General features: G+C 39.7%; 1 protein-coding gene across 1 annotated transcript in view; it reads left to right on the top strand.

The window, feature by feature from the left end:
- spock3 (SPARC (osteonectin), cwcv and kazal like domains proteoglycan 3) overlaps window positions 1-8,921 on the top strand; it is a 44,504-nt gene extending 35,583 nt beyond the window's left edge. Inside the window, exons 8-11 of the mRNA XM_066659422.1 lie at window positions 2,720-2,941; window positions 4,801-4,863; window positions 5,983-6,120; window positions 6,814-8,921. Coding sequence (XP_066515519.1) covers window positions 2,720-2,941; window positions 4,801-4,863; window positions 5,983-6,120; window positions 6,814-6,962 — 572 coding nt within the window. The 3' untranslated portion in view covers window positions 6,963-8,921. The remainder of the gene's footprint in view (window positions 1-2,719; window positions 2,942-4,800; window positions 4,864-5,982; window positions 6,121-6,813) is intronic.
- Window positions 8,922-22,862: the final 13,941 nt, after the last annotated feature.

Raw genomic sequence — 22,862 nt, 5'->3', positions numbered from 1 at the left:
TACATTTTAACAGCTCCACTGACCATACAGGAGCACTTTGTTTTAAAGTTAAAGACTGTAGTCCACCTGTTTCTCTGCATGTGTCCTTACCCCCATTTCACCCTGCTCTTTAATGGTCAGGACCCCACAGGATCAGACACAGTAGGGCTGCTTAAAGCCCTCAGTGAAACTGCTGGACTGAATAGTCCACAAACCAAAAATATCCAGTCAACAGCACCCTGTGTCCACTGGTGAAGGCCTAGAGGACAAACAACACAAACTACAGCAACAGATGAGCTACTGTCTCTGACTTTACATCTACAAGGTAGACCAGGTTTTTCTAACAGAATGGACAGTGAGTGGTCACAGTGTTTAAAACCTTGAGCAGAACTGCTGTGTCTGATCCTCTCGTATAAGCGCAACACACACTAACACAACACCACCACGGCAATGTCACTGCAGCACTGAGTATGATCCATACCTGATCTGTGGTGGTCCTGACCATTGAAGAGCAGGGTTAATGGGGGTAAGAAATATGCAGAGAAACAGGTGGAGTACAGTCTGTAATCGTAGAACTACACAGTGCTCCTGTATGGTGTGTAGAACTGATAAAAAGGACAGTGATTGTAAATACAGGGTAGGGGTTCCTAGTCCAGTGATCGGCCATTGTAGAAACATGGCTGTTGAGAGGTGCTGGTTGAGTAGATACACTAGCAGCTTAAAAAACCGAAGTACTGAGTAAAAAATGCAGTCTTGATACACTTTTTGACCCATGCTTGGAGTATATTAGGTTTACAAATGATATTTTATTTATTTACTTTTAAGTATTAAAGTTTATTTGTGAGAAAACAACAATGCATTCAATCATCATAGTATTCCCCGCAGATATCTTTCACCTTATGCCAACTTTCGGGCAGCTTACCAATTCCAGCAGTGACGAAAGATGTCTTTTGATGCAATGAAGCCATCAACCCATTTTCGCACTACTTCAAAAATTTTGAAGTGTACATCAGACAAAGCACTTTGCATTGATTGGAACAAATGATAGTTGGAAGGGGCTGTGTGTAAACAGGGTGCTCTAGAATTTCCCAACCAAGTGTCAGTACGTTTCTCTGACGGCTTTAGCACTGTGAGGCCTTGTATCGTCATGAAGCAATTTCACGCGACACAATCTTTTCTGTAAATGGACACTTTCAGCTGATTTCTTGGTTCAATCACAGCAATTGTTTGCAGTCATCACCATAAACAATTTCACCCAGTTCCAGAGGTTCATAATACAGCACATCTTTCATATCAAATTCATATCAGGAGCTTCCCTTTTTTTTATTTATATTTATTTATTTTTGTCAGAAATATCTACTTTCATTACCAGTAACAATTTACCACAGGAAAGGTTTCATTGAATTTATTTTTTTACATATTCAGACACTTCATAACACGCTCATCCTTATTCTTCTGATTCAGTTCATGAGGCTTCAATTCTACTTTCTTTCCTTTAAAATTTTCCCATTGTGTATAAACAAATGGAATGGTTTGTTGGGTTACTCAAAGTTGTTCAGCAAGTCCTTTTTGCATTTGACATGAGTCTTTCTCAAGCAATGCTTGCACTATATAATTTTTCGCAGTCACGGACATCAAAATCTTTATATCATCTAAACCAATATTACACAAACATACATATAAATGCACATGATTGTGCAGGGCTTATTCATGATGGAATACGTTGTTATTATGCAGTGACCAATACATTATTTTGCCCAAAAAAATGTTTAGGTAATTTTTTTGTTGGATATACTGACTAATGTCGGTTTTAATACTAAACATATTGACATAAAATGTTAAATATATATGGTTTATTTCATATATATGGTTTGACCAGTCACACAGCAGTACAGACGTAATGTCATGTCATATAATGAAACGAAACTCAGAAAAGCAGTCCTTAACTACAGTAGAGATCTAAACTTACATTTACCTACATTTCAGTCACTTCTCAAATTAAAATGTTCTCAACTATAATAGACTTTACAGAGCAAAAATTCATTCAGGTTCCCAAACGAGCCAGAGAAAAGGATGATATAAAGACTCTCAATACATTGGTTCATTCAGCACTGAACTGGCAAGATTCTGCCTCAACATGCAGTGCCCCGCTGTCTGAGAGAATTTAGACTGAAAGCCCACCCTCAGTAACCAAGCAGTAACTAAACACAAAGAACAAAAGGCTAGACTAGCATTCTCTGAGGGGGTTGTTGTGTGAATGAAGGCGAACTCTCATGTAGTTTAGTTGGGTTGGAAGGGGAAACCTAAAGTTCAATGGCAAACTGGACGAAGACTGAACTCAAACTGTGTGAAGAATTCAATTATGTTTGGAGGAGAAATTTCTAACGAAATTGTCAGAGTCCAGACCTGAACTCAGTATTCTCAATAAAACTGTGGAAGATCATTGGTAAAACATTTATGGTAAAGAAACTCAGTAGTCACTGAACCGTGGAAAAGACTTTGATCCATTCTATTGAGGTTTGATAACTGAGTTGAGCAGTGACTTTGAGATTTAGGTAAATGTGACTTTGATCTCTACTGTAAATGTGAATGACTAACAGTGCCTTCACTGATATATAATTAAATCCACAAATCTCTGTGAACTAGTAAGAATATTACTATGGAAACTGAAATGGAGGAATTACATTTTTTTTCCATCCCTTTTCTCATCTTTATTTTCACTTCTCTATTATCTATGTAGGGGTGGACATGAGTAAGATTCCTCTCTGTAAGGATTCTCTGGGCTGGATGTTCACCAGACTAGACACTAACTTTGACCTACACCTGGACCAATCAGAACTAACAGACCTAGGTCCACAAAGAAATGATGCATGCAACAAAGCCTTCCTCAGGTCATGTGACGTTGGCAGAGACCAACTCATATCCAGCCAGGAGTGGTGCACCTGTTTCCAGAGACACCAGGGTAAACACACACACAAAACCTTTCAGCGTGGCACCCAATCAAATTCAGTGTGAAAAGTCAGTTACAAAAAAGTTGTAAATGTGGTCTATTGCCTAAACATCAACATGAGATATTCACAATGGAAATTTTGTGTTGTGCTAATTCAAAAAGCACACAATGAAAATGAAAAAACTACACACTAGTAACAGCTTCTACTATTCTAGAAAACAAAGGATCTGACTGTCTTCAGCCTTAGGAATATTAGTGAGGTCAGGTGCAGATGTTTTATGGTAATTTCTGTATCTAGTTAATTCCAGATTGGATACGTCATCCATACGTCAGAAAATGCATCTCTACTATATACCCCTTTAGCTGACACTTGGCATTTCGTGTAGGCTCATGTGCAGCAGCTCCAGACTTTCCAATTCTGTTAGATGTGCTTTTTATACTCAAATCAATTATGGCAACCTTACAGTAGTAAATCTGAATGTAGAAAGTAATACTATTCATGCTGTAAAATTACAAAATGAATATACTGCCAGTTCCTATTGACACTGCCATGATTTTCTGTTCACTTCCTGGAGCTCTGTGGTCTGCTGAACAGACCACATGAAATTCAAGATGAAATTTGGTTTGTGCTGAGACATGAACTGTACAAGTGGTGACTGAATTGTTTGAATAAGGCCAGCACATGTAATAAGAACAATGTCAAACACATTTACTTGATCCAGAGATCTAACAATTAATGTTAGGACTAATACTAATACTCTAACAGTAATGTTCTGATTTTGGTCAAATTTGGATTTTAAAATTACAGACATTTGTTATAAATTACAAATCTGTAATTACAAATTAGGAATAATTATATGAAAACAAACGTGGGTGTCTTATGAATTCCCTAAGTATAATGTGATAGGGAACCCATTGAGCAAAGAGCTACCAGAGAGCACAACATTTAAAACAGTAGTAAGTCTGTCGGGGAAAACTGATAAGCTCAAAACATGAGAACAATACGGGAATCCAAATACTACAAGCTTTCCCAACCAGAAATATACAGGTTATCTAGGTAATGAAGAATTATGACAGTTAAACTGAGAGAGCACACAAACTGAGAAATTAATTGGGGAGCAGGAAACACAACAGGCTTTAATCATTATTTTCAGCTCCGGAGAAAAAAATTCTGGGGGCTAAAGAACATAAGGAGAACATAAGGAGGTGTAAAGGTAAAAGGCTTATTTAACTTTAAAAGATCCCTTGGAGCAAGGCTTGTGTGAGCAAGAAAACACTTGAGACTTTGATAAGGCACACTTACAGAAACTTCAATCTGCTTGGTAAAAAGTAAAAGGTGAAGTCAGAAACCTGAGAGAAATTCTCAAGGACCTTGACCAAAATACCAGCCAGTCTGGTAACTGCCCTCTAAAGAGAGCCACCAAGACTGAGCACAGGAGCCAGAGTGAATCTCCTAAATGGGGAAGGACAAGTGCTGCTGATTGCCCTGAATTACAGTCGAGCAGCTCCCTTTCTCCCCCTTGTGGCTGGAGTTGGCCTAGCAGGTAGACCAGTCCCAGTCTGGGCCCTAAAAATAATGACCAATTGTGGGGATTATTCAAGTTTGGGAATTTGCCCTAAGATCAGGGGTTGGATAAAATGGGTCTTTTTGGCCACGTTGGATTTATTTTTGTTCTCATCAAAGTGTTAAAGTGTAAAAAATGTACAGCATATGAAAATGAACAGCTACTAGTTATAATAATAATAATAATATTCAGAAACCTGCCGTCTTATCTCCACTATTAGTTCTTGAACTGTGGTCAGTATTTCTTTTTAGCTTTAGGTCAAGTGGTTTATATTGCTTTTTTTATTATTTGCTTGTCACTTTTCAGACACTCCCTGCCAATCAGAGATTAGCAACATCCACAAACAACAAGCTGGGAAGAAGCTATTGGGTAAGAGTCTTCTATTTTTCTTTCACTCTCTCTTTGCTTATCTTTCTCTTCCTGTCTGAATTTTGGCACATTTGCAGTGTCTGACATTGGATGAGTTAGTTGTGGATCATAAACCCAACTACAGCTCATCCCAAAGGATGCTGCTGTGGAGCTTCATTACTCTGGAGAATACCGACCCACTGCTTAATGCTGAGGGCTTTCTAGCCCGCACTTGGCTTTGGGCATGGAGATTTTAAGCTCATGTGTAGCTGTTCCAGGTCATCACACTACGCCCATTCTACTGCCACTACTATTATGTGACCAGTGTGTACAATGGGTGCACCTTTAAAGAGCTGAATTCACTAATCCCACAACATTTAATGTATATAAAAACAAAAGTCAGTCAGTAAATGTATTTCGGAGAAGATATGTGCAGTTTTATCTCTAAAGAGAACTAGCACTTAAAATTCTACCTCAGTGTGAGCTACACAATCAAATACACTGTAACAGCACATTTGCATTAATATTACATGATTATACATATGCCATGCTTATCTGCATAAATGCATATGCACAGGGATGTGACCCTGAATATGCAAATGTAAATGTATTATCATACCTACGTATGATAGCGTGAGTCTCACAGTCTTATTTGTAAAAAGAGGTTCCTGAGCAGTTGAGGGAAACTGAGTCCATTTTGAATTTGATTTAGTAGATAAGTGTGTGTGTGTGTGTGTGTGTGTGTGTGTGTGTGTGATGCTTGGAGTTGCTCTCTCCCTCTCTGAAGGTCATGTGTTTAATTTGCGTGAAGAGAGCGATGAGACGTACGGTGGAAATTGGACATGAAAAGGGATATTTTTATCCCCTGCTCTGCTTTTTAAGCAGAACTCTCAGAGATGGCCCGGGGCCTGCAGGCGTGTAAAAATATTTATACATTAATAAATAAATAAGCAAGCATGAATAATAATAATAATAACAATAATACATTTATTTGCTGAAAATCCCTGGCAGGACAGCCAGTTTTGTGGCCTCAACCCAAATGGCTATGAATCAGAGGCTGGCTGCGAAAGTTGTAGGGGCATTAAATGGTCATTTTCCGCTCGTCAAACACTGTTATGAATAACGTGTGTGTGTTTGTAGGTCAGTACGTCCCCTCCTGCGACGAGGACGGCTTTTACAGGTCTCATCAGTGCCATGGCAGCAGTGGTCAGTGTTGGTGCGTTGATCGCTATGGAAACGAGGTTGCTGGGTCACGCAGGATGGGACCAGCTGAATGCTGTACGCAAACCTTATGTTCATTTAGTTCTTTTAAAAGTAGCATCCCTCTTAATGGGATATTGCAGGTTTGATTCCTCAGTAAAGCCAATGCCATAATTAGCTAGGAGTCCCTGACTGGGTAGGATGGCCCTTCCCCTCCCACATAAATCAGTACAGTGTTAGACAATGCAGGTGTCTGTTAGACAACAAAGTAGAACTGGGCAGTTAGACACCTCTGAGTAAGCTGATCTCTAGTGTTTGGTCGTTTCATGTGATTGCAGGAGTCTTAGCGAGAGAGTTCAACTAGTAACCACTGAAATGTCTGAGAGTAAATGTCTGAGAGTAAACTGGGTAAAAAAGAACATTGTAGTGGTCATCAGAGATTTACCCGAGTGTTTTCAAATACTGTTTTACATATTTAGATTCCCATAATGTAAATAACAACAGTATTGTAGACATTAAACTCCAAATGTGGTGAAGAGGGCAAGATGAATGACAGCAAATTTACATTTTCAAAGATAAATGAGTGTTTTAAGAGGCTTAAAGCCGTTATTGAAAATGCGTATGGAATATGACAGCAGCAGGTGCCTTTTTTTCCCCAGGTGTGAATGTGTTCTAGTACATTAAGCAGCTCATTAGGGTAACAACGTATCACTTGCCGTGCACGATGACTATTAACATGCAGTTTACGCCTCACTGTGTCTGTGTGTGTAGCCCCCATACATGAGTCTTCTGGAGACTTTGGCAGCGGTGATTCCTTGCTCCCAGACGATGAAGACGACGTTTTCCTCAATGACGAAGAGGAGGTGGGAGACGATGAAGAATATGATGATGATGATGACGATGATGGCTACCTGTCATAATCTACTTTTTTCAAAAAAAAAAAAATAAAAAAAATCTAAAAACATGGAAACCAAAAGAAACACAAACAACGAAAGAAGCGAGAGACACTGGTTTGGTCCTGAAGCACGTTTTTAGGCAGAGTTTAGTACTAATATTACTAAAGGCTTAGACAAAAAAGGTATTAACATCCTCTCAGTGTGCAACTTTTTTACAAAACAAAACAAAAACAGTTATTCATGACACAAAAAACAAAAATGTTTTATTTTTCTTGTGTGGTTATAATCCACAGTAACTCTTGGGATCGTAATTGAGGAGTGATCTAAAGGGTTATTATTTTTTTGTCCAGGATAGAAGTATTATGCTTAAGATTTAGTGTGGACACACACACACACGTTCTCAAACACAAACACATAGACAAGCATGTGCAAACAAGCAAGTCCTGTTTGTTCAGAGAGCAATGGAGACACACACGTTGACATGTTTCTAACCAGTTACATCCATTTACTTTGTGTGGGTTTGAGGGGTGGGCAATGCAGCAAACATATAATTATTATATTTTAAGACATGATACACAATATGTATCGAGTTATTTAGCTTCTCTGTTTGATCATTTGGAACGGCGTGGCTTAGCTGTCGTCATATCATCCAGGTCAAGTGGTGTTTGAGGCAGTAAAATACAAATTTATTTGGGTGTCTAGAAAAACACTATGTAAGTGTAAATAATGAAGTATGAACTTTCAGAAAAATAATCAGTAGTGAGTCTTTTAAAAGAGCTGTGTTCATAAGGCTACACGACACTTGCGTAAGATTTGTACGACAACTGGCATTAACCTTCATGGGCTGTCAGGCACAGAGGTGAACATTTAAATGGGTGAAAGTAGACATTATTAGATTTGAAGCTTGTTGGATTAAGTCTCTATGAATATCTCTATCGGTTAAAAGTTATGATGTTGTCATGAAGGGATTTTTTTGGCAAATGCTACCTTTCAACTAACTTTATATTCACACTTAATAAATGTTAATATCTTGATCTTATTCTCTATTTGTTCACAATATTCTCAGAAATATCGCTGTATTGCCCATCCCTAATATTTGTGTTTGTGTATTATACTGTACATTTTCTGCAACTTAGAACTGAGATTAATGATAATTGCACTTTTGGGTTTATAATCTTGCTAAATTAAACTATGAGATTAACATTTTTTTACATGCAGAAAGGAAATCTGCTATAACAAGCCATTATTCTCACATATCCACCTGATGTTTTCATGGACAGGGTGATGATGGCTGTCATTTGATGATATGAGATATTACAGTAAACACATGGCATCTGCTTTCTGCTTAATGGCTTTTGGACTGACAACTGATAGATCAGGTATGTTGGAGAACTCTACATGTAACAGTTATTCATCGTTATCTGTTTTGTTTGTTAGCTGTCATAGGATGTGCGGTGCCTTTGAGTGGACGACATAGAGAGAGTTGGTAATGTAATGCATAAAAATGTTGGAGAAATGACCATCATACAGCAGAGAGGGCTCACCTCTACATAAAATGTGTTTTGGTTCTTTGGTAGGAGAACGTATACGCAAATAGTTTGTACGTTACAGTCAAAATATAAACCAACACCGACATACCGTTGTAGATGTTCAACCTCCGTCATGTCCTTCATGTATTTTGACGATTTGTTTGCCTTCTTCCATTTTGATTTGGATGTATATCATTTCATAGCGACTTGTGTTCAAAGCTATGAGGATTTCCTTCTACGGACACTTTTGATTGTTGTCGTGTTCTACAAAATTCTCCCGCTGGTCCAATTGTTGGTGGAGGTGCTAGCAGGGGAGAAAAAAACAGTACCCTCTATTCCCCATGTCCACATCTGTCCAGTTGTTGTCATAGAAGTGACAAATGCGTTTGTTTTTCTTTCTTTCTTTCCTTTTTTAACAGTATGTAATATTTGCTGATAATAAAGTTCGACCAGAGCGGTGGGGTTTTATATTTATTCATTTTTGTGTTACTCAGTGAGGGTTGGGGTGTGTGAAAGAGAGAGAGAGAAATGTGGCCACTGCTGCATTATGTATAAATATCATATAAATATTTGATGTGCCACAGTTTCTCATCAAGGCTCAACAAAAGCAGAACGCACTTACAGTCCTGAACAGATGTCAGAGGCCACCCTTTTTTAAGTCTAATTAGAACTGCCCTCAGGTGCAAGTTATTTGTTTTCATTAGAGAGGAACGACAGAATACATATATATAACATTAAAAAAGAAGCTTTTCTGAATTCAGTGTAAATCGCCCTACCTCCAATTACATCTTCCAGCCTTTCAGCGTTCACAAAAATCTTCAGGGATAGTTTCTGCACCCCAGTTATGAAGTGGGGTGACAGCTCCAAATTCTTTCAATTCCATAGTGTTGTTTTCTCACGATGGAAGGAAAAGCAAAGATTTGTGGATGTGTTCAGCTCTGTATTCAGACTGGAGCTCGATTTTCTGCTCTTTTAAAAACAGAATCTTTAAGCATTGTTTATATTATGACAGCTTTTAGGGCACTCACTTTCTCTTTTAGCCGCTGTAGCTGCACGTTAATGAGAAAAGTGGAAGGCAGCTGAAGTGTTCGTGGATAATGTTTGTGTGAATGTTGGTGCGTATGTGAAGTGGAACAGTAAGTTGTTGAAGGACCCAGCTGCAAATGGTCGATTTTAGTAATTCCTAGGACGGCCGTCAAATTAATGACTAATAGTTTTGAAATTAATCTCAGAGGAAGATCATTCCTGACGCTGCAGTATGAATTACTTACACCTAACAGCTCAACTTTCTAAACTCCAGTTTGGACTAGAATTTAAGTCAACGAAATAATGTCTGTGGCATTTAAGAAGACATTTAAGACAGGACATTCTGAGGCGCGAGTTGTGACATGGTTCATCATTAGAACCCAATCACTTATCTGTCAAATCAGTGTGTGTTTGTGTGAGAGAGGAAGGGAAAGGATTATGGCTCTTTCGGGCACTTTCATCACTCAGTGAAATTAAATTACCAAATAAAAAGGGAAATCGCTGACCTGGAAACAGTGGATGCTCTGACCGAGAGCCAGTGGCTACCACCACACACACACACACACACACACACTTTTTGTAGCTTTATGCATCTCTACTTCTCATTTTCCAAAAGCTAGCACAAAAATGTGTCCTACAAATGTATTCTTCTCTTTGGAAGGAAATGACTGAAAAAATAGTGTTTTCACTTATTACCTCTTCCTTTAAAAGAGTACATGACAAAACCAATGCAGACACTGGACCACGAGCTCTCTCTCTCTCTACATGTTACTACAATCGGTCCTGACTTCAGTGTGTGTATTTATGTGGTAAGAAAGCAGGATGATCAAGAGGTGAAGAATGAAATCTTTGAAAGGCACCCCCCAAAGCAAGTTCTAACTGCCTTGGACAGCAGTCACTTAAAGTAACAATATTGAAATAAGTGATATTTTTATATGAAAGTTAATAACACACCCACACACATATGTTTAGGAATTGCTCTCAAAGGAGACTGTCAGCATTCACTTTCCTTTAACCCTTCCCTCTTGTTCAGGGTCATCATTAGGCACAAGGCAGAAACACACCCTGAACGGGGCACTGGTTCAACCCACTAAATAATACATTGAATGGCTTTTTAGTCTGAATAAAATAGTTAATGCTCAATAGAACGTGCTTCCCCACAATGCAGTGTTTAAAATAAATTTAGTTTAAAAAAAGAAACATTTTTCATGGGTAAATTTAGGCTAATATAAATATGGTATATTTTACTTAAGGATTGTTAGAATATTCACAAGCACTGGCTTTATGGATCTCACAAGATTTGTGGGTCATTTGATCTTGGGCCATATACAGCACAGTTTAAAAAAAAAAGCACTTATTCCCTGGAAAATTACAGCAATAGATCTGTTGATTTTTTCTAAGAGAGCTTGCAGTTTTTAAAGAATCTTACACAGCTGTTCTTCACATTTTAAAATTTAAGTCCCAGAAGTTGGTTGTATAAGCATTGTGGTGTAACATAATAGTAATTCAATCTCCTACCATTTTATGGTAACAGTTGCAAAGTTTTGAAATTGTCCTTTTATTCAAAAGTAAAAATAAAAACCTAAAAATTAAGGGTTTAACACGCAACTTTCATATTTGCTAACATCGAAATTCATTCATTCATTGTCTGTAACCACTTGTCCAGTTCAGGGTGAGGGTGGGTCTGGACCCTACCCAGAAACACTGGGTGCAAGACAGGAACACACCCTGGAGTCAGTTCTTCACAGGGCAACACACTCACAAAGATGGACACTTTTTGAGTCACCAATCCACCTACCAACCAGAGCACCTGGAGGAAACCCACATGGACACGGGGAGAACACACAATATCACAATATATATATATATATATATGCACCATGTTTGCCTAAACATTTAATACTAATCTAATACTAATACTAATTTTCATAGAACCACTTACCTTTACATCTTGTTTCCTGTGCACAATCTCAGTTGTCCTCTGGCAGAGTGGTCAGCAAGCCACTGCAGCATCAAGTTGTCATTCCAATCAAGTAGAAGCAACTGATTAAACTCGTTTATTCAGCCAATCTCAGCTTTTACATCAGTGATTAATTCTGTGAGCAGAGCAGTGTTCAGTTCAGTGCAGTCCTTGTGTAAGACACTGCATTTTACATTCTACCTCAGTAATATGATTAGAAGTGGAAGTACAAGTTTAGACAAATGGTTAGTTTGAGACAGACAGCAACTCCAGAGCAGACATTCCACAACTCCTAACCAGAGAATGCGCTTCTCATTGGTCATCACTTTTATTAAGTGACAGGGGCTTGCTTTACGGCAGAGCTGAGAGCAGCAGGTCAGTGCTGAAACACTGGGAACTTACAGCTTCTTTGATAGAACCAATGTTAGCACCGTGTCCTGGAGAAACGACATTTCATCACAATCTGTGTTGACCATAAATTGACTTTTAAAATCAAGTACAATTTTATTTATAGAGCACATTTAAAACCAAAGTGCTTCACAATAAACAAAAGAAAATGTTTTTTTCAAAGTAAGTCTTTATCAAAGTAACTCTTTATACATAAAAACAGCATTAACACACTATTCTTGTGTAAGGCAAATACAGGAGAAATAAATAAGCAGACTAGTCTACGTCAAACCCAGGACACACCAGTAAAACAATGGGAGCACATGTTTTAACAACTAAATATATGACATCTTTACTGGACATTGTTAAATATGGTAATGAGGGTGAGACCTTTTAGACCTTGTACCAATAAGATGCTTTCACTTCAGATTTCATTGCAATTCATTAAATATTTTAAATAGTACAGCAGTTATAGAGTAATATAGTATTTGCAAAATGCATGGACAGATTCTGCCTGGTCGCTGTTCAGAAATACTTACTTTGATTTTAGAAAGTTGGCAACTATAGATGTGATGGGAGCGAAGGCCTACGAGCAGGAGACGCTGCATAATCCGCACAATGGCATGTCAAAATCAGTTCGTCCATGCGCCTAAAATTTGCATTTGTTTATTATTTTAGGAAGAATAATTGTACCCACCCATTTTGCCCAGGCCAATTTCTGGCTATGCCACTGATTTAAACTAGCCTTTACAGAACAACAAAGAACTAGATTCAGTGCAGTTTTGTTTTTGTTGTTGTTTAAGGCTATGTGCTTCTAGGTGAACCAGGCATGGCGCTTCTAATTAGACATGACAGCCTCTTGCTCCAGGCTCTTTCTCCTCATCTTCTACCTCTGGAATCATAGCCACTACAGATGTAGAAACACCCTTGAAAGCTGTTCCAAAGCATAATCTTCCCTTAAAACACTATTGGTACTTCAGCATATAAAATAGCTCTTAAAAGCTGAGGAATTAGTCATGGGAACATTGGGACTTTTTCTTTCCTTCTTTCTTTGTAACCAGACAAATCACTTAAGACATCTTCTGTTTACATATTCTTTACTCTTAAACATTCACCTAGTGGTTAGAGTAGAACACCACATAATATTCTTCTTAAAATGTCACTGCCACATCCACATTGTTTTAAAATGTAAGAAAATTAATATTCATTATCTGTAACCCTTATCCAGTTCAGGGTCGCGGTGGGTCCAGAGCCTACCTGGAATCATTGGGTGCAAGGCGGGAACACACCCTGGAGGGGGCGCCAGTCCTTCACAGGGCAACACAGACACACTCACACATTCACTCACACCTACGGACACTTTGGAGTCACCAATCCACCTACCAACGTGTGTTTTTGGACCGTGGGAGGAACAGTTTCTGTGTTTAAACGATGTAGTAAACTAACATTTAACCACAATACATTTGACACAATGAGATACAAGTCTTTGTTTGGACAGAGACAATATACAATTTGAATGTTATGGCTTAGGATTAAAGCCACTCAAGGACAATGTTGCGACTGCGATGACAACCCTCACCTTACACATGTTTTCACCATAAAAGATTGAGTCTGGTTGTGTGACACAGTTTGTCTAAACAGGCTTTGGGCTTGATATGTTTATCTTCTATAACTTATATATACACCTCATACACACAACGAGTAAATCAGTACACACCCAAGGCAAGTCATTTACTGTAAAACTGCACACTTTGACTTATCGACATATACATGGCCCATTGCAACTACACATCTGACACCACAGGAGAAATAAATTGAGTTGAGGTTGTTGGTCACGTGGTTTTTAAAGCTCTCCGTAATGGCTGATAAAACTGGAGAAATAGCTTGGCTCAGTGGGCACAAAATGAGGCAGGAAAACAGTCATTGAGCAACGCTGGCTAATGATTTTCACATTTAAGTGGAGTGGGGGATGGGGGGTGGGGGCAATGGAAAGAAAACATGCTTTCACCTTAAACATGTAAATCAGAATACAGAGGTTCGGGGTAGGATCAGGCTGGTGTAGTAGTGTTTATGTATAAGTTTAGTGCAAGTATTCACTAAATTAATGATGGCTCCATATTGCATGAAAACAAACGTGTGTGTTTCTTCACCGTTAAATGTAACAGTCAGCATCGCTTAGCAACTACCAAGTCAATCAAAGTGGCAGTTTGTGTGATGTTCCCTCCGTCCTCACGAGGGTGTAAAACCATTTGGCACAAGGGGGGAAAAAATTATATATAAATAAGAGAAGTACAATCACAAGTGTTTAAAACCTCTTTGAGAAATAACAATTATTCTCCTGCACGAGACAATTATACTTCTCTGAGGAAAGAGACCTGCCGTTCTGCTTCATTGTGAAACTGAGAACAGGAAAAACAGGAGACTGTTACCGGATTATCTGCTTTGAAAACAGAAAAGAAACTCAAAGAAAGAAAACAGGACCATGCCATGGATTTTTCCTGGAGCTGTGAAAACATTATTTTCATGTTATTTCCACCCAGATTTCCCATTATATTTGGATAAGCTTAAAAGTAAAAAAGTGAAAAAACCCTGAAATCTATTCACTGATGTCAAACTTGGCCCCAACAATAATACAACGTTATAGCAGCTGAGTTAAAGTATATAGTTATAGTATGAAAGGTGTCTAAAGTTTTTGGACATACTGCTGAAATGTGCAGAACTGGAGTGAAAATAAACTGAAAAATCAGCTCAAGAGCAGAAGTGATCGTTTTAATTGTGTGCTGAATGATTACGAGAATTTAGAGTCACCTTGGGGGTTGATTAATGCTTTTAGAGTTAATTAAGCATTTAATGATGTTGCCAGTGTTTAAATGGTAGCAATCAAGGCCATTTGGTAATTTAAAATCCGTTGGATATTTCGACTATAACTAATCGTAGACAGTCAATAACTTAATCATGACAGTGTCAGAAGACCCAGATAGTGCAGAGCTTTACATGCTATTCTCACATAAACAAGATCTCATGCCAAAGTTATTACAGTTCTAGCCCTTGATGCTCAGGTCAAGGAGATGCTGCCAGGGTACGTCCAGTAAAAGTGAATCAGCTACTTTTACTAAGTGCATCCACTGCTGACACAAATGTTGATGAAAGTGTGCTACGTCCTGGAGCAGCAGCACATGATCCTAAGGTCAGCCTGCAGTGGACCTGTGCTCTCTGGCGCCTTGGAGCACCATCTAATACCTTTGGGACGAGCTGGAGTGGCATTTGCGGCCCAGATCTAATTATCTAACATCGGTGACTGACCTCACACACACACACATGGCTGAATGCCAGTGAATCCTCACGGAACCGTTCCAAAATCTCGTCCAAATCCTTCCCAGAAGAGAACAGTAAAAAGGGACAAACTGCTCATGTTACACTTGATTGCAGACAAAATGGTGGCCGTGTAGTGGAACGTTGAGGAAAGGGGTGTTAGAAAAAAAAGTGCTGGTTGCCAGAAAAAAAAGAGGATGTGTGTGAGCCAAGCATAATGGGTGATACTGATAGAAAAACAGGAGCATCGTCGTCATCATTTCAGCAAGAGACGCAAAGAGAAAGACAAAAAGGAAGAGATAGGGAAAGGAAAAAAAATGTGGGACATGAAGGAGAAAGCTGAACTCCCCTTGGAGAAACAGAAAGAGACAGAAAAACAACACACACACAGACAGAGTCAGAGAGTGAGACAGAAAGAAAGTGATTGTATGTCAGTGTTTTCCAATAATCAATAGAATCCATCTGCGTAAAACTCCCTGATCCCTTCACACCAGAGAGAGACGGAGAAAGAGAAAGTGTAATACACTGAAACAGCGGAGGAGATGGGGGAATTAAAGGGGTAATAAAACATAGAAATGGAAGGAAGATGTCTTCATCATCTCCTAATACATTGTAAAACCCCCTCACACACACAAACACAATGACTTTAAAAGGTTACACTTTATTTTCTAAAGCACTTGTCTCTTCAAATCATCTGAACTGACACTGACATTTTTTTTGTGTGTGTTTCTGAAAATCGCCGCTGCTTGTCCCCCTTTTCCTTTTCTCCTGCCTGGGCAATCAGCAGAGAATTATTAGTGCAGAGACGAAAATCCAATTATAAAAACAATGTTATCTCAGAGCAATTACCCACAAAGAGAGAGAGAGAGAGAGAGAGAGAGAGAGAGAGACTCATCTGATGAATAACAACAGCCACAGGCCAATAGTTAAAGTGAATACTGAGCAGCACAATAGGAGCGTTTTCTTAAAGGAGCAGCCAGCTGTTTTCTTCAGTGTTATATTCTGAAACAGCTGTCATAACAGGTACTTAAGACTACGTTCACACAGCAGGTAAAAGTGGCCCAAATCTGATCGGTTTATTTATATGTGATACAGACGTGAACAGCACAAATCACATTAAAATCTGACTTTTTCAAATCAGATTCAGGCCACATTCGTATGTGATATTGAAATGTAATGTGACGCAGTCTGAACGTCCAGATCAAAACTCATGGGACTTCATTTGATGTCACTCCAGCCCTTGAGAATGATGCATGGAATAAGGTCCAAAACATTCATTCATTCATTCATTATCTGTAACCGATTATCCAGTTCAGGGTCTCGGTGGGTCCAGAGCCTACCTGGAATCATTGGGCGCAAGGCGGGAATACACCCTGGAGGGGGCGCCAGTCCTTCACAGGGCAACACAGACCCACACACATTCACTCACACACCTACGGACACTTTTGAGTCACCAATCCACCTACCAACGTGTGTTTTTGGACTGTGGGAGGAAACCGGAGCACCCGGAGGAAACCCACGCAGACACAGGGAGAACACACCAACTCCTCACAGACAGTCACCTGGAGCTGTGAGACTGCGACACTACCTCCAGGCGCCACCGTGCCGTGGTCCAAAGCGTTTTCGATTTAATTTGTGGCATTTAGGAATAGGAGACAGCTGGGTCCAAGCATTTTTGTTTTGTTAAAAATATTGGGAAATGAAAGACGTGTGAAACTTCTTAATCCGGGTTTCAGACTCTCATTTATGAGACAATAAAAACTCATGGGAATTTGTATCAACCATTTTAAAACAAAAAAACACAAGACCTTCTTTTTTGTAACCCCTGTATCAATTTTAAAATGTTCATGTCGGTAAGGAGCTGCTTAAATGTGAATCATTACAATGTTAAACTCATGTCAGCTCTCATCTCTTTGAAGACCTTATGTCTGCAAGAGTTTGGAGTGAACTGTTTTAATATTCTTTAAAATCTTTAATGAATATTCTGTTTTTAACATTAAACTCCTTTGGCATAAATAAAAGAGTCATTCAGGGATACAGCACTGTAGTGAAACACCAGTCTAGTGCCATTCCTTAATTTTACTTCTGGTCAAGAAGTTGTGCATGCAAGTTGGAGCATGATCTGTTTAGACTGATATCAGCTATAGGTCACATTATATAGACAGTGTGAACAGCAGAAAAAAATAAATCAGTTTGCTGTACTCTATGCCATAGCCTGCGGTCAGACAAACATGGGTCACTCGGAGTAGAGATTACCAAGGAATTCCAGAAGTATGAACTCCTCTTGGCCACAATGCTAAGACTGCCAGAGAGCAGCAACTCATGGTGAGATGCAATGGTTCAGATGTCACGGAACTCGAGAAAAAGTAAGCAAAATCTGCCCGAATTGGTGGTGATTGGTACTGCGTGTAAACCATGCTCTGTACAATATAGCACCACACTCCCTACATAGTGCTCTTCACAGACTAGAAATCTATGACTACTGCACTTAGACAGGGCACTAAATGTTAGACCGGAGGAGCTGAAGCGTAAAAGCCATAATAAATTGATTTAATATCTGACAGCAAATAGAATATTTTAGTGCAAAAAAGTTATTTTATAACCTATATTTTCCACTACATAAGGCGGAGGAAGATATTTCAGATTCAGCCCTAGTGTTTTGGAGATGTAACTGCAGACACCAATACATAAGTATAAACCCTCACAGCAGAGTAGGGCACTTGTTTGACTCAGAGGATTCAATAAACAAATCAAAAATCAGCTTTGAAAAAAAAAACAGCTGCTCCATAAACAGGTCTCCTAACATGAAACACAAAATCTGATACATCCAGGCCACCAGGTGTCAGTATGATGACTGTTGCTCAACATGAAGAAAAATTAAAGAGTACATGGCCTTTTGAGGTTGGACCTAAGATGCCCTGCACTTTGTTTACTTTATTTGGCAGTTTTCTAAATAGTCTGAGCAAAATGTGAATTACTACATCATTCTCTCTCACTCACTCAAAACTTAAAACATAACCCAACACTAGGGTGACCAGACGTCCTCTTTTACCCGGACATGTCCTCTTTTTAAGACTTAAAAAATGTCCGGGCGGAATTTCACAAACGTCCGGGATTTTGTTTTTCTAGAGCTTACATAGAACTTCCAGAAGTGTTTCGTTCACAAACTAGTCCCGCCCTCCCCTACTCTGATTGGTTCGCTTGAGCGAGAAGGGGGCGTGGTGAAGTAGCCTAAAATCTTCTGATTGGACGGTCTGACTGTAGAGCTACCGCTATTGGTCGATAACCTTCTCTGTAAACATTTAATTGGTCAGTCTGCACGTCAGCAGTCCTTGTTTACGTCAGGCAAAGCTCATGTACCTACCCTCATCTCGAGCAGCTATGCCGAAACGTAAATGTAAGTTCTCGCAAGAGTTCATCGCCCCCCTCCGAGACGTGTCCTCTTTTTCACCATCTCAGATCTGGTCACCGTACTCAACACCTGTTGACGTGCCACACAAACTCCGCAGTAAAGAAAGCCCATCTGCGTCTGTACGACTTCTGACAGCGCCCCAGGAAACTAAAGAACCTTTACACGTTTACTGTCGAGAGAATCCTAACGGGGAACATAACGTCCTGGTTTGGAAATAACCCGATGCAGGTGAAGGCGGCTCTCCAGAGGGTGGTGCGTTCTGCTGAAGGCATCATCCAGACTGAGCTCCCTAACCTGCGGACGATCTACAGTAAGAGGAGCTCGACCAAACACGGATTGGAAAACACTGTCTATCATTATAACCATTACATTCATAAGTATAATATCCCAAAACACCACCTCTCGCTGTATACATCCAAATGTATATAGATAGATAATACTCCACTGTTTATTATACCTAACATTTCTGGACTCGTCGGTCAGTGTTGGATGTTTATACGTTGTATTTGTATTCATTTAATTTTCTCTTTGTACTGTATTGTATTCTCCTTGTATTTAATTCATTGGAGAGGAGGTATTTCACTACGTGTTGTGTTGTGTATGGCGATGTGTGTGACGAATTAAACTCGGAACCTGAACTTCTTTTTTCGTTTTTGTCAGCGTGCCTTGCTTATTACCATTTAAGCGCTTATGCTGCCACCTGGTGGTTACACTTAGCATACGGCTAGTCATAATCTCACCTGAAATCTCCACTGGTTCAGTTCAGAATGTTCCACACCTCCAAAGTCCAGACTCAGAGGCTGCTCACTCCTTAATTAATACCTAACATTTTATTTGGAAATGTTCTTCTTTTGTGTGTATGTGTGTGTGCCTTGAGCTTCTAATGTATGGTTGGTTCCTTATTGTAATCCACGTAACTACTGGCAGGGTTTTTGCTGCTGTGAGGCACTCCCGGTTAAAGTCTAGCCCCCCATTCATTAATGTCTACTGACGGCCCGGTGGAGGGCCCTGACAATGATCCACTGTTTTCAGACAATTCCCAAAAATAGTGCACTATATAGTGAATAGGGATTATCAGACACAGCACATGTTCACTAGAGGACAGATCCCCATATCCATCTTAGTGCTTGGCAAAACAATCATGAGTTACCGTCTGAAATCTTTCACTACGTTCTTGAATTCAGGACCCTATAACAGTGAACCGTATACACTTTCTGCATGAAAATATCTCCTGTTTCTCCATGTTCACTGAGACCAGGCAGGGAGTGTACAGAGTGCATCAGAGGTCACACAGCTCCAGCACGGGTGCTGTTTGGTCAGGAATATTCATGTGTTGAACTTGATGCACAACTCCGCAGGCGAAATGTATTCACCAGTGGCTGTGCAAGTCTCACTGAAATGAATGGAATTTCACACAAAGTACCCTGAGCCAAACCCAGTGTGACCACAGCTCGTTTTGTGGTATAGGCTTGAGAGCAAACCACCAATCACAAGTGATCAGCTGACTGAGAGAGGGGTATTATATAAATGCAGTAGTTTCAGAGCGAGTCGACCAGTGATAAACTTTCACATTGCAGTCACAGCTCTGTTTGGACGATCAGCAGAGTGTAAATCCTCTCCAGCGATCAAACTGCTGTTTACAACACATTCTAATGTTTAAAATCATGACAAAACCCCATCTTTGACCTGACATGAGTTTAATCATCAATAGAATGAAGTGTTTCTTCTTTGTCATCAGGCAGATACAGACAGTGGAGGAAAATCATATTTCATTTTTCATAAACGTCAACAGTGAAAACAAGCTTGGCACATGAAGAGACACCCACGTCTGGAACAGTTCAGAAGAATCACAGAGCCACAGGTGAGTTGGGTACGGTCACACAAGCACACACTCTAACACACACACACATACTGACACACACTCATCGCCCTCACACTAAGTTTACAAATGTTGCAAATTTTCATTATTCATTAAAGTTTCAAATATATTTCAGTATAAGAAACTGCATTATCATGTGTGTGTGTGTGTGTGTTTGGAGGAGTGTCTTGGTGGGGAGGAGGGGTAAATTCAGGTCATACTGTTTTTTTTTTAAAGAATGTTCAAGTTCATGAAACTCAATATCAAATAAAATACATTAATAAATCCAAAAAATAAAGAAAAAAAAAACCAAGAAAACAACAAACAAACGATGACACCAACAAAGATTATTATCTACATTAACATCGCCATGTGCAAGAATATACATTTTTGGTTCTAAGGCAATAGTTGTTCCTCCACGACGGTGGTGCATGGTCAGTGATGTTCGGGAGTGGGTCATGTTCCAATAATAATCCAGCAGCAGTTCCCTTCAACGCTGCCCCTCTGTCCGGAGCATTGCCTCATGGGAGTTATAGTTTTTTATTTTTTGGAAACCTTGATTAGCACCATTAGGAATTCCCTTCTGCAGCGATTTCCTTGCCCGTCTCTTTTGCCTTCCAAAGGTAAAAAGAACAGAGACCCAGGTCCAGGTCCAGGTCCAGGTCTGAGTAAAAGTTGCTGAGTTCCCTGTGAGTAACCGGGCCTAAGCTTATAGATCAGCTCAGAAAAGTGTCGTCCAGCGAAGCCCATTGGTTGGAGAGAGTATCTGTTGTATTTTTCCGGCTTCCTCTGTATTAAGTGCATGTTAAGCGCACAGAATCGTGGGGGTGTAGTGTGGGCTCCATGGCTGGAAAAAGGACTTTCCACAAGGCTTTGCTTCCTGCTTACAGCTTTGTTTTTTATCCTCGCGTTCGACCAAGAAAAACACGGCCACTTCAAACTCACACTCAGTCTCACAGCCGCTCAAACGCAGCATCCAGACAGAAATAAAACAGTACAAATCTCATTTTAGCAGTGTGTGGTGATTACAGTCCACTCGTGGTTCTTGTTAAGATTAATGTGAAACTCTGTCTTTATCCTGATTCTGGTGAAATACGGCTAGCTTCTCTAAGCGCATCGTAGATCTCACCAGGAACAGGAAGGGTTCTGTTTGGTTATATATGCACTCCATGTCCAAAATATTGCAGACACCACTTAGAATTAGACTTCCTTAAAGTGCACTCAGTGCTCACACACATGTTCAGCTGTGCACACACAGTTTGTATAATCTCAAGGAGCAGCTGCACACGGGCGTGTCACTGGCACTGTTACTGCTGCTGATGAGCAGGTGTCCACAAACTTCTGGGCATATAGTGTATCTCAGCGTCTGGCTCAGTGTTCCCACTGAAAGTGAATGGAGATTAGATGAGTACTTCTTACACGACCTGCTGGAAATTCAGAGCAAAGACTGCGATTCTGATGAAGTTTCCTTGTTTCCTCAGTAGACTCACTCACACATGTAAACAGTCACAAATGTCGCATTAACATTACCTTAATTCTACTGGTTTTCACCTTTTTTTGAGCAAAAAAAATAACCTACAGACACGCAAATGGAGAAAAGAGATTGTGCGCATGCAGCACACGCACACACACCCAACCCACGCATACACACACTTTAGCTGAGGTATAGTGTGACAACAGCAGCTCAGTTTCTTCAAACCAGACTTCCCAAATTGTCTTGAACTTATAAAAAATCACTCATACTTGTTCACAGGCTTGTACCCTGACGAACCAAAACATTGAGACCACGGAATTGTGATGAATACTCTTCCTAACAACTCTGGGGTATTGGGAAAATTTAGACAGTAAACAGATGTCTTATCTCAATTATGTCTTGACGAGCTTAAAAATCAACTTAAAGGAGTAATCTGTAACATATGTACTGTACTAAATCATAAAATGACCAGGGAGTGTCAGCAGAGATTAAGGAAACGTTAAGTTGAACCGCTGGCAACTCTGAGAGCAGTGCTGCAGCCAGTGTATTCTTCTTTGAGGAGGGTCTGTTCCTGAGTGGGTCTGTGTTTTGGCCTGGGATCCCACCCAAAAGCTAATTTTAACCTTCCATAGTCACCTTCTTATGGTGGAAACAGAAAATTAAAATAAGAAGCTGGCGAGGAACACTACTATTAGCCTTGACCCATTTAAGGTGGAACTAAACATCTACGTTACGTTGATTATGGCACATCGAAAGCTGTGAAGGTTCAAACTTCTTGCGCTCATTCATGTAGGTTCAGTTTTCCTCAACCTGGCACCGGCGTGAGCTCTGCGTCTGAGGAGGAGGAGGAGGGTGGCAAATTCCTTTGATTGTTTAAATTTGGTCTAGGGTGGCCATTTTAAAAACCTGTCGTCTGTATTACAGATTGCTCCTTTAAATATAGTTGATGAATGTAATTTTTCTCAT

Source organism: Hoplias malabaricus, chromosome 2 (genome assembly GCF_029633855.1).
Source record: "Hoplias malabaricus isolate fHopMal1 chromosome 2, fHopMal1.hap1, whole genome shotgun sequence".
Lineage (NCBI taxonomy): Eukaryota > Metazoa > Chordata > Actinopteri > Characiformes > Erythrinidae > Hoplias > Hoplias malabaricus.
This window is presented reverse-complemented; position numbering and strand designations above follow the sequence as displayed.